This window comes from Phalacrocorax aristotelis, chromosome 3 (genome assembly GCF_949628215.1).
Source record: "Phalacrocorax aristotelis chromosome 3, bGulAri2.1, whole genome shotgun sequence".
NCBI lineage: Eukaryota > Metazoa > Chordata > Aves > Suliformes > Phalacrocoracidae > Phalacrocorax > Phalacrocorax aristotelis.
Genome location: NC_134278.1, coordinates 1,194,758 through 1,207,232, shown reverse-complemented (window position 1 = coordinate 1,207,232; position 12,475 = coordinate 1,194,758). Strand labels below are relative to the sequence as shown.

The following is a 12,475-nucleotide window of genomic DNA, read 5'->3' as shown; positions in this document are numbered from 1 at the left end:
ACACGGATCCATCCCGCTGTGATGCCTGCTCCTGGATGCTCCTCCGGGCCGTCACAGCTTCTCCAGCTGGAGCGCGCACTGTAATACTGTCCTTCGATCCAGAAGGAGCCCACCCCGGCTCTCCTGCCTTCACGACTGCTTTTTCCCTTTCAGTACTTCGTCTTCGATTTCCACGTGCCCCCAGATGTCATGTTCGACAAGATCATCAAGCTGTCCGTAAGTGAGCGTGGTTGCGCTGTCCTGGTTGTGGGACTTTGGAAGAAACCAGCCCATTTTACATATGTACTGGGGATGGATTGAAGGTCCTTGACGTGAGACCCCCAACAGGAGAGCTGAGGTGTTCGATCCTACGAACCTGACCTCTTTTGCAGACCCCCGGTCCCTCTTTCTCTCACTGACCTTCATCTCTGGGGCTGCACAGCTCCGCTCCTGCATTCGCTATGTCCCCCCCCCCATGGCTGATCTCTGGTATTTCAGGGCCAGAGAGAATTAAACCTCTCTTGGGGTGTGTTTAGGCTTGGGGAGAAGCAAGACCTTCCTGAGCCTGCCAGAGGATGTCCTGAGGCGTGAGACTGGCAGAGCTTTTGTGGAATTTGAGGGCTGCAGCTGCTGAGAGCAAAGCAGGGACTGCAGCCCTCCCCACAGCCACAGAGGAGGGCAATGAACCGGATTTGCAGATTCTCTGACCAAAGCACACTAACTAGGAGTATCTGTGTCTATGCCGTGCACAGACCAGCTGTACAATTTCTCCCACAATGGGAATTAGACCATCAATTTTGAGCATCCTAAAGACCCTTCCTTCAGGTAAATGTCCCAGTGTTTGTTGCCACAGCGGCTGGAAAACTACATCTTGTTTCAAAGATTAATCTCATTGCACTTTTTTTTCTATTCAATCCAAGTATACGCTTGTTCGCAACACTGATAAGCAAGAGCTGCCAACCCCATCATGCCTCTTAGTGTCCTTATAAAGACCAAGGTCCTGCACAGACCGAGACAAATGCATCACCTCCTTTCCTACCTGACACTGAACAACCCTGGAAAGAACCTTATGGCTCCCCAGGTATGGGGAAAAAAGTCTGACTTGTTTTCCTCTCTCCATTTCCAGGTGATCCACTCAAAAAACCTGTTGCGCAGTGGGACCTTGGTAGGTTCCTTCAAGATGGACGTTGGAACTGTTTATACGCAGCCTGGTATGTAAACGCTGTTTGCAACAAGGCCTATGTGCCTATCTGCACCATTGAGTAAGTGTCCTTGTCAGGCAGCCAGGCAGGTGCTAGTTTCCTCGGGTGATGCTTATTTAACTTCTTTTTTAGTATCCCAGATATAAGCAAGTCACCTGGGCTCCCTCTGCAGTGTATAGCCCACCCTGAAATAAAGCGTTGGAGCCAGAGGCTGAGATGCCCTCTGGGTGTGCTGGTCTCTATCCACTGACCTGCTGAGGAAGGAAGCCCAAGAAGTCTTGTTTAGGCAAGATATTCACCTTCCAGATAGTTCTGGTCCTAGATAGACAGGTCCCAGACCAGGTCATGGGATGGATCTTGCCCTCTGTGGCTGGCAATTCAACCAAGAAATGAAGGTGCCTGGTGTGCAATGGAGAAGAGGGAGAGGTTGGTTAGAGCTGCTGCCGTGTTTCTCACTGATGACAAAGGGAACAGCAATGTCCCTTCGAGGGCCCGGTGCTCGCAGCGTGCCAGAGCTGAACACACAACACCCCTTCAGGAAAGACACCTCCAAAATGACCGCGGGTGGGTTTTTTCCATACTCCTATATCATACCTATTCCTGCATTCTGCCTCTATAAATAAGCCCGAGAGTTAAAATGTAAATGAAGCCTCCAAAGCCTGCGCAGCAGATGATGCTGTGGGGACCTGAAGGGAACATCTACTCTGGTTCCCTGCTCCACAGAGAGATGAAGTCTTTCTAACACCATCCAAAAGGCACCTGAGACCTTAAAGACTTAGAATCATAGAATCATTGAGGTTGGAAAAGACCCTTAAGATCACTGAGTCCCGCTGTTAACCCAACACTGCCAGCTTCACCACTAAACCCAGTCCCTAAGCGCCATGGCTACCCACCTCCTAAATACCTCCAGAGATGGTGATTTCCAGTGATGGAGACTCCAACCCCTTCAGACAGTTTATCCCATTGCTTCTCGGTCTTTAACAGGAGACACACCTTCCTAATGAATTTTTCTGTCTGAATTCCTCACACCCGAAGATGCCTCTCACATTTCCAGACCTCGCGGTAATGGCTGTGTCTCGTTCTGATAAATGACTGTCTTGTCCCCTGGCCTCCAGAGCACCAGTTCTACCACAAATGGGCCATCCTTTCTGACCCCGAAGACCTCACCGCCGGGCTGAAAGGTTACCTGAAGTGTGACATCGCCGTCGTAGGGAAAGGGGACAACATCAAGACACCGCACAAAGCCAATGAGACGGATGAGGATGATATTGAAGGGTAAGGATCTGCAGAGCCAGCTCCGTGCAGACTTTCTTGGGAATGCCTTTGCACATCTCTTGTACCTTGGATGGTACAATGAGGACAGCATCCCTACCAGCTCAGGACCCATACCTACCTCAGGGAATGAAACCAGAGGGACCAACAGGTTGCTTTTCAGGGAGAGAACACGTGGCAGGTTACTGGTGCAACTCCAGGCCATATCAAGTACAAACCAATCATTTCTATGAGGCCAGACCACCTGCTGGCCGTTGAGCTCTCTGTACTAACACCAGCCTGATGTCAACCAACCTGATGTCCCCACTGTTTACCTGATGCTCCTGTTGGTGATGGGATGGGGTCTCATCACTCACTGCCAGGGCAAGCAGGGAGGTCTGGGTGAGGTTTCCCAGGCCGTGTGGATAGGCAGGGCTCTGTGACTCCCCAGAGCATCTAAAAGGCCATGGAAAAAAAAATCAGGGGAGTTTAAAATTTAGCTCCAGCCCCAAAATGTTTCAGGCTAATTAAACATCTCCAAGTGCACCCACAGCCTTTCAAGTCTACCTCTCAGCCTCCCATCACTTAGTCAGAAACCCAGACTAGTAGCAAAATACCAATGCAGTTCTTTAGACTTGCTGGAGACCCGGGGCCTTGAGGCACCACCTGAACTATTTTGGGTCATCACTCCATGCTCTAGTGGTGATATTATCCCACTTTTTTACGGACAACTCCAGCAATTCTGCTAGAAATTGTTTTGTTCACAGCATACCCCGTGGCTCTCATTTCTTCTCCCAGAAAAGGAAAGCCAACTCTGGCGAGAAAAACAATTTGGCGGCGTTCACATCTCCCCCCAGAATAATCACCCCAGCTCCCCTTGTGCCCTGATAAAAAGAAAAGTCTCTTCTAACATCCCATTCATCTGGCCTGCTTTAGGTATCTAAATTAGGCTAAATTTAATTGTCCTCTAGCTTCCACTGACAATAATTATTACCTCCCTTTAGTGGAATGCACGTTGTCCCAGGGGCACCTCAAGGGGCTCCTCTTCAGTTTTTGCTTACAAAACCACCACTCTCCACCCCAAAACAGGAGGATGGGCAGAAACAGGACAGCAATAAAATCTATGGCCGCAGAAATGGTCATCCTTCCACCTCCACAGAGCCCGTGCTCAGAAGGTGGGGTGGCTCATCCCTCTTTGGTAAGCCTCTCCTGACACACCTGCCAGCCCCAGCAGCTGTTTCCAACCTTATCTGTTGACGTTGCAGGAACCTCCTCCTCCCGGATGGGGTCCCTCCGGAGAGGCAGTGGGCTCGTTTCTACATCAAGATCTATCGAGCAGAGGGACTGCCCCGTATGAACACCAGCATCATGGCCAATGTGAAGAAGGCTCTCATTGGGGAGAACAAGGACTTGGTGGACCCCTACGTGCAGGTGGTCTTTGCAGGGCAGAAGGTGAGTGCAGTACCAGGGTGACTCTGGGAGGTAACATGTGCAGGACCAGCCATTGTGCAGGTGGTCAGAGACAATCCCTGTTGCCCTGGCATGTAGATGCTGAGATGCAGGGCAAAGCCACCTTGTTTGCTATGTTTCCCCTCTCTTGTGCAGACTCTGATGGGTTTGCAGCACTCTCCAGTTGAGGAAAGGAAGTTGTTGCTTGGGAGAGGGGGGTTGCAAGACAGAGTGTGTGTTTCAGCGGTCATTAGCAAGGGAGCAGCTTGGGTTGTGAGGGATGGCTTGGGAGCTCAAAGCCTTGTCAAACATCTATCTCCTCTCACTTGGAAGGGGAAGACATCCATACAAAAAAGCAGCTATGAGCCTCTCTGGAATGAGCAAATAGTCTTCACAGAAATGTTCCCTCCGTTGTGCAAGCGGATAAAGATCCAGATCCGAGACTCGGACAAAGTCAACGATGTGGCCATTGGTACCCATTTCATTGATTTGCGGAAGATCTCTAACGAAGGAGACAAAGGTAAAGCTCAGGCGGGCAGCAGACTGACCTACCTTCTTCACGGTAGAAGAACATCCCTTTGGCAGAGAGTTAGCGAAATAGCCTAAGCTCCTTGCCCACGCCTGGAGGTAGCTGCCCAGCCAGAGAGTCCTTGATTCACTGCAGTGGCCTCCTGAGGTCACTGGGCATGCACTCTTTGAAAACCAAGCCCCATCACAAGCCTCCAATCTACCACTGGAAAGCAAAGACACCCAAGAAGAAAAAATTCATTGCCATGAATGGATGAATATCTGATGGGTCCCCCATTCACGCACACACCAGCATGCGTAGGCAGGACCGATGTGAAACCAAAGGCAGCTCTAGAAAGGGGACTTTTTTCTCGATTCTCACATTGGATAACTTGTCCAATGGCAGGCTCACCTCTGCCTTTGGGCCAGTGCACTGCACAGTCCCCATCGCTGCCTCCACTGCAAAAGTCTCTCCACGTAGGTTGCAATCATGCAATTCCATGCGCACACACGCATGTATTCAAGCCTGCATCACCGTACACAGACCAGGAAAGAGATGCCAAGCCATGAGTGAGTTTGTGTCCTGAGGCAAAGACATGCCTTCCTCCTTGCACATCCCCTTCCCTAAGCGTATGTCTGATCTACTGCAGGCTTTCTGCCCACCTTCGGCCCCGCGTGGGTGAACATGTACGGCTCCACCCGGAACTACACCCTGATGGACGAGCACCAAGAGCTGAACGAGGGTCTGGGAGAAGGCGTCTCCTTCCGTGCCAGGCTTTTGATGAGTCTTGCTGTGGAGATCTTGGACACCACTAACCCGGAGATCAACAGCTCCACCGAGGTGCAAGTCGAGCAGACCACGTCAGTTGCTGATGTAAGTCACCCCTAACCCTACAGCTGCCAGTTGTAAGTCTTGGGCCACAGGCCTCTTGGGTTTTATCTTTGGTCTCACAAACCGAGGATTTCATTTAGTGCTGTCCTAAGTGTTCTGGATCACCCAGCATGATGGAAGCAAATATTGCAAGGATTTCAGATTTTTGATCATTCAAATGCTTATCTCTCTTAGGAGTAAGCAGAAAGAATATCTGAGTGAGGTAGGTTCCTAAACTTGAGATGTTCCTCCAGTTTGGAGCCAGACAAGGACCAAGACAGCCATCTCCTAACGCCAGCTGTCTCACTGCTGTCCTGAAGATGAGTTTCAAACAGAAGCCAAGAATCTGCTCTATTTCCCAACCAGATCTGGCAGGGTGGAACTGGTCAGAGAAATTGAATCGCTGTTTCCTGACAAGAGAAGCCCCACAGTTTTAGTCCTGACTTGTAGAGCCCACAAGGCTAATGCCTGTGCTCTGCATAAACAGGCACATCCAGGCTTGTCCTACCTGGGGATGCCCACATAAGTCAATCCATGAGAGCCAAGGGTGTGAAGTAGAAATGGAGGAGTCTGATGGCAGTGCAGCCTCGGTGTGAAAGCTCTCCTTCAGAAGTAAAGTAGCTTTAATTCACCTTCAGGGTAAACAAAGCTGCCTGGAAGTAAAGCCATTCCAGTTCTGAAAGAGCATCCAGGCAGATGGTTTGCTGTGGTTTGATTAATTCAATTTGTGAGTGAACTCAGGCTCGTATCACTGAGTGTCCCTTAGACAGTCCCCCACGTCCAAGGGGGGGACTGATCTCAGTTAAGCCAACACATTTAAAAGTTAGGTTATAATCTTTAATTCAACTCTCTCTGCACTGAGCCTAAAGGCAGCTCAGGCTGGGTGAGAGAAAACCCTCATCATCCCCTTGAAAGCCTGAGAAGTGGCACCTTATCTTCAAAAAGCTCATGAGGGTGCCCAGAGGTGCCAGGTGATGCCACCATCTGCCCAAGGGGACCTGCCCTCCCGGGTGTCCCTCCGGCCAACCTCAACCCTGATCCCCGGGATTTCTCCTGCAGAACTGCACTGGGAAGATGGAGGAGTTTTTTCTCTTTGGAGCCTTCCTGGAAGCTACCATGATCGACAGGAAGATTGGTGACAAACCCATCAACTTTGAGGTCACAATAGGTTGGTTGTTTTTTGGGGGAGGGTGATTTTGAAGCATGTTTGGCAGGGAATGCAGGATATGAGGCCAGGAGCAGGCTTTATTCCCCATTTTCCATGCTTACACATTGTAGAGCATGCCAGGGCTCTCAGTTGAGGGAGAAGGTGATGGCTACTTGGTGTATTCCTACTGGCTTGAGAGGGGACATGAGTATGTGACAGACACCCATCACTAATTTATAGTTCCTGGGCATGGTTTCAGAGTTGAACTCCACTGTCCCCCGTGGTTCCTGCAGAGAAAACTCTCCCCAGCCTGAATCAAAGCCAAGAGCTTGAGCCCCATTGGAGTTACAACCCTGTGACTTTATTTCACTTTTTTTTTTTCTTGAGGTAACTACGGGAACCAGATCGATGGCACGACCAAACCCACCCTGCGGAGGAAGAAAGAGGGAGGGGATGGGGATGAGGAGGAGTCCGAGCTGCTCCAGAACTCAAGTGACGATGAAGGTGATGAGGATGGGGAGCTGGTCTCTGTTTCTTCATCTCAACCCATGAAGCCCCTGGTCACAGACAGGTAAGCGTGCCCACCTGGCCACTGCAGTGCCACTGGGCAGAGCTCATAAAATCATAGCATCATAGAATGGTTTAGGTTGGAAGGGACCTTTGGAAGTCATCTAGTCCAACCCCATGGATGCAGCTCTCAATTCAGACGCTGTCTGTGAGTGTTCCCACATGCGCTGGGTGTCCGAGCTCCCACCGCCATCTCCAGAGATGAAGTCAGAGGTGAAGTCAGCGCTGTCGTGGCACCCGGAGTCATTCAGCCAAACAGACCTGGGAGCAGCCGTGGGGACCAGATGTCCATGTCCTGTAAAGGGAGATTAGATACCAAATGTAGATACCTCAGCTTAGATACCACACTCTGCCAGCTGAACCCCCACCACACTCCCTACAGTCCTAAGCGCTCCCGTGGATTCTCTGATGTCCAATAAATGCTGAATTTACCTCCCAGGGTACCCTACATCCACCTGGCCATATATGCACCCAAAGCTCATGGCTGTCTGATACCTTTAGTGCTCTTCCCCTATGGAAAACAGGAATGAAGTTCACCAGCGGATTCAAAAAATCGTTGGTGCCACTGCAAAGAACAGGTTCATTCCCATACATGTAAGTTTTGTACATTCAGGAAACCAGCCTAAAAATAGGTTCTTCCCTTGGATCGCTGCCACCCTTGGTGGCACGACCCGGTACTGCACATCAGGAAGGAGAGGTCCGGGCTTTGTATCTGTGCTCTCTCCAGGTGCCCGACAGATAAAAACTTCATGGGCGCCAGGTGGAGAGGCAAAGTCCATCCAGGCATGAGGCATAGATCGCAGTAGCGAAGGCAGCTTGTGCTGAGGCAAGGTGCATTTCTTCATCGCTTTGGATCTTAAAAGCTTGATGAGGTCACAGACACGCAGGGGGGAGAGGATGCAAAAAACTGCTGGAAAAAGTTATTGAGAAGGTGTTTGGCGGGAGATTGGGGTAAAAGACTTTAAGTCCTCCCCACCTCCCTAGTTTGCAGCATCTCTCTTTCGGTCAGTCTGTCTGTCCCCATTGCCTATGGTCATTGACAGCCACGCTCTGGTGTTTAACAGAACCAGGAGTCAGGAAATTGGGTCCCACCCTGGGTCTGTTGATGTTCAGCTGGTTGTCGGTGGACAAATCACTTCTGTTTTCTCCGCCTTCGTTTCTCCAGCTCTAAAATTATGACGATTTCTTTTTTACTAATTGCTTTGTGACGTGCAAGTAGCAGTTACCCTAAAACACAGGTGAAATCCAGAGCGCTGCAAGTGTGATTCCGGTGGGTGATTTCTGCCCCAGGCAGCTGGATCAGAAATCTCCAAACTGAATGGGATGAGCACAAGTGTCTTGGGATGTCCGGGCTGGGCTTCAGCCACAGACTGGATTTGAATACAAAGGACTAGTACTAAGGAAAGCTAATTGGATTTAACCTGATGAGATATGCTTAAAGTGGATTTTAACCAGTAGATAGATGTTAATAGAATTAACCGGCTGATGTAATTTGGTTGGGAAACAAAACAAAGCATGCTGAATGGAGGGTATTTGCGCTCCAGATGTGTCTACCTGGGGTTCCCTCGCTTGTCCACCAGCTCCTCGTCCAGGTGAATCCCAAACAGAGACGAGCAGCCCTGATGTTTATTAAGCCTGTTCCCTGGGCGCTGACCCTCATGCCCCTTACCCAGATGTCTCCAGCCCCTGGGTGCTGGGAGCCTCGCGCCCAACCGTGGGGGTCTGCTGACACCTTCTGGCTGGAAGTACCTCGGTGGCTTCGGAAGGATGAGCTGAAGCTGGTTTTTAACTAAGGGTGATCCCAGGTGCAGCGGGATCTGCAGTGGCTTTACTCTGGGTGGATGCCAGCTCAAAGCCAGCGCTGAGGCATCCAAGAAGCATCAAACCATTCTTCAGCCTCATCCTCCCTTTGACTGTACCATGACTACTACCGCTCCACCTCACCAGCATGTGGAAACCTGCCAGCTCCGCAGAGGGCAGAGATCTCTGCGTGCTGTGAAGGCCGGGGGACTGCAGGGGATGCTCACCAGCATTCAGAAGAGCGTGTCCACGCTTTGGTTTCCCTTGTGCCCCAGCTCACGCTGCTGCCACGCTGGGGACGTTGGCTGCCTGCTGGGCTATGGGTGAGGTCGTGGGACGTTCCCCGGTTTCTCTCTGGGCCACTGGGTCTGAGATGGTAAATTTGCAATCCCTGGGCACCACACCCATCCACCCCGGGTCTGGCGTTGGGAAGGGTGCTAGGAGAGGTGGCACCCCTGTTCTTCAGAGCACAATTCACATCAGCCCCCTCCCTCCAATGCCTGACCTCCTATATACCCCCCTCCCCAACACAGCATTGCCTCCCTGGGAGAGGTGTGGGACGGGGGCTGTTCCTGGCCAGAAGCATAACCACCACAGAGCACCTCTTCTGCCTCCTCTTGCAGGAACTACTTCCACCTGCCGTACTTTGAGAAGAAGCCCTGCATCTATATCAAGAGCTGGTGGCAGGATCAGCGCCGCAGACTGTATAATGCCAACATCATGGACAAGATTGCGGACAAGCTGGTCAGTCTGTGCTGGGGAGGGAGGGAGGCTTGGGGCATGAGGCACATCCAGGCTCCCTGCGCATCTCTGCAGCTTGTCACAAAGCAGGAAAAAGCAGTGCAAGGACCCACTAGCAAACCTGGGTCAGAAACAGCGAAGTTTCCCAGTGCTAAATGCTCCACAAATCAAATGTCCAAATCCTGCGAGCTCATTGAGTTTTCTGTGGGTCGGGCACAGGGGTGCCCACCAAAGGGGGCAGGAGCAGGGAGGTTTTGTCCCCCTGGACTGCAGGGGTGAACCACTTGTGTGGCAGAGCCTCCTTGTTAGTCTCAGCTAATTCCCAAGGAGCCTTTGTGATAGCTCCATGCTGGCAGGGTCACAGCAGGATCTGCAAAGGGAGAGCCTGGCAAGTCCAGCCAAGATGGCGTGGACCATGGCCAGCAAGACTCATGGGGGGCAGTGGAGCCATTCCCATCACCCAGAGCCAGGTCCCTGCAGCCAAAATATGTGCCAGACCTGAGCCCTGAGGCCGGCACGTCTGGAGAAGCTGCAGATGTTTCCCACTGGTAGCTCCCACAGGGGTGCTCGATGCAGGGCTGGACCTCAGGGGGGACCTTGCCCCACCGCAGGGCTCTGCCCCATCGCCTCCTCACCTCTTCCCCCATCGCTGCTGCAGGAGGAAGGGCTCAATGATGTGCAAGAAATGATCAAGACGGAGAAGCCGCACCCTGAGCGACGACTCCGAGGGGTCCTGGAGGAGCTGACCAGTGGGTGCTTGTAAGTAAAAGATGGGCAGAGGTGGCTGGTCTATGGGCATCGCATTGGTGCACCATATCCACTGCCTTCTAGCTTGGAGCATGGGTGACGTGGTGCTTACATCTGCACCCCAAAGACCCCAAAGCATTGGTGAAAGCCTCAGCCTTGTGGCCTCCACAGGCTGGTACCTGATCAGCACCTACACCCCATGCATGGCACGTGGCATTGGGTGTAAACAGGCCACTTGGCCGCGACTGCGTTGCAGACTGGAGGGGGATGAGGGCATTTCCCTCCAGCGACGCGCCCTCCTGCTGGCAGAGATCCACCCTGCCATAGCTCCTTGGAGAGAGCCTGTGGGCTCCCACAGCATTCATGCTGACAACCCTTTCCGCCAGGCGCTTCGTGATGTTGGCTGACAAGGACCAGCAGCACTCTTCCCGCACGAGGCTGGACCGGGAGAGGCTCAAGTCCTGCATGCGGGAGCTGGTAAGTGAGATTCACAGAATCCCAGACTGGTGGGGCTGGAAGGGACCTCTGGAGCTCATCCCGTCCCACCCCCTGCTTGAGCAGGCACACCCAGAGCAGGGGCACAGGGCCGCGTCCAGATGGGGGGTGAACGTCTCCAGGGAAGGGACCCCACAGCCTCTCTGGGCAGCCTGTGCCCCTGCTCTGGCACCCGCACAGGGAAGGGGTTTGTCCTCATGTTCAGGGGGAACTTCCCGTGTTCCAGCTTGTGCCCGTGGCCCCTTGGCCTGGCGTTGGGCACCGCTGAAAAGAGCCCAGTCCCACCATTCAGCTGGGCAGGGAGGAGGATTCGTGGATGGGAACTGCACCTTGTCAATGCAATGAACAACTTCGGTCCTTAAGCATGCTGATTTCCAGTCTCTGTGGATTGAGGGTTTGGGGTTTATTTCTGAATAGAGGAGCTCAAGAGGGTCTTGCATGGGTCCCAGGTGGCACCTGGGTGCACGCTGCTGCCCCCCCTCCGCCACACTCTGCTTCCCCTTGGAAAGGAACCCGGGAGTACGGAGGCGGAGCTGCATTGCTGTCAAACAGCTGAGGAAACTGGGAAGGAGTAATTTAGGGGAACACTGCAGAGCACAGCTGCTCCAGGGGTAGATATAGCCTAGATGGTAGCTGGTAGCCCAGCTCCTTGCAAAGGAGTTGGGTGTGCAAAAGAGATGTGCAAAGAGTAGGTGGTTTCACCAGCTGGCACAGCCAAAGACACCGGCTTCAGTAGCCAGCTGCATCCTACAGAGTGATAAATTTAACATGTGAAAGCCTCCACGTTCCCTTTCCTGTACTGTGAGATGCTGAATTACAGCAGGGTCAGCAGAAGGGGAGAGACTATCCTTAGCACCAGGCTTGGAGCCACCCCTAAATGCCCTAAGTGCAGCTGATGCCTCTCTGTCCTGTGTAACTTCCACTGGGACAGACGTCTCTGCACTGTCAGGGACCCTCCCTGCATCATGCCAAGGTTGATGAACAGGTGTCATAAGCACCAAAGTCAGGATGCACATGGTGGGATTAAGACATCTGCCTCCTCACCACCCCTTCCCAAACGCCAGGGTGCTGCTCCCTTCTCTGTGCTCCCTTCTGCTCTGGCTTACGGCACGTCCTGGGCTCTCCTTTAACCACAGGAGAACATGGGGCAGCAAGCCACGACCCTGCGGTCGCAGGTGAAGAAGAACACCATGAAAGACAAGCTGAAGCTGGTACAAAACTTCCTGCAGAAACTCCGGTTCTTGGCGGATGAGGTGAGTCCCTCTGCACAGAGGGAGGGTGTTGCCTGGGTCACAGCATGCCAACAGCAGCCTGGAGTGGATGGAGACCTCTGGGAAAACCCTGTAGGGCAGGAGAGGTCCCTGGTGGGTGGCCCAGGTCTTGTGCAAAGAGCCACTCCGAGCCTACGCACTGCCCCATGCCTCCCAGGCTTGCCTGTGCACTGCTGGGTTGGAACGAGTCGGTGCTACAATAAATTTAAGAGCCCTTCTCAGCCTGTAACAGAGCTGGGTCATCTTGCAGCTGAGCTGAAGGCATTCCTGCCAGCCTTAGCTGTGGCAAGGCCATGCAATTCCCTGGGGGATCAGTCATCAGAAGGTGGCACATGTCCACACAACGTTAGAGTCAGCAGCACTCGCCGTTTCTGATCCTGGCCAGGCAGGGATTTGTTAAAGTAAGTGGCTCTTTGAAGGACTGTGGGATTGTTCTGGATTTTTTTTA

At 52.5% G+C, this 12,475-nt stretch overlaps 1 protein-coding gene across 4 annotated transcripts in view; it reads left to right on the top strand.

Annotated features, from left to right (window-relative positions):
* OTOF (otoferlin) overlaps positions 1-12,475 on the top strand; it is a 93,951-nt gene that overhangs the window by 55,443 nt on the left and 26,033 nt on the right. For all 4 annotated transcript variants that reach the window (XM_075086390.1, XM_075086389.1, XM_075086388.1 and 1 more), the window contains exons 8-19: positions 154-216; positions 1,106-1,190; positions 2,297-2,456; positions 3,698-3,884; positions 4,215-4,401; positions 5,039-5,262; positions 6,319-6,427; positions 6,794-6,977; positions 9,397-9,517; positions 10,173-10,273; positions 10,648-10,738; positions 11,893-12,009. In XM_075086390.1, the coding sequence (XP_074942491.1) occupies positions 154-216; positions 1,106-1,190; positions 2,297-2,456; positions 3,698-3,884; positions 4,215-4,401; positions 5,039-5,262; positions 6,319-6,427; positions 6,794-6,977; positions 9,397-9,517; positions 10,173-10,273; positions 10,648-10,738; positions 11,893-12,009 (1,629 nt within the window). The remainder of the gene's footprint in view (positions 1-153; positions 217-1,105; positions 1,191-2,296; positions 2,457-3,697; positions 3,885-4,214; positions 4,402-5,038; positions 5,263-6,318; positions 6,428-6,793; positions 6,978-9,396; positions 9,518-10,172; positions 10,274-10,647; positions 10,739-11,892; positions 12,010-12,475) is intronic.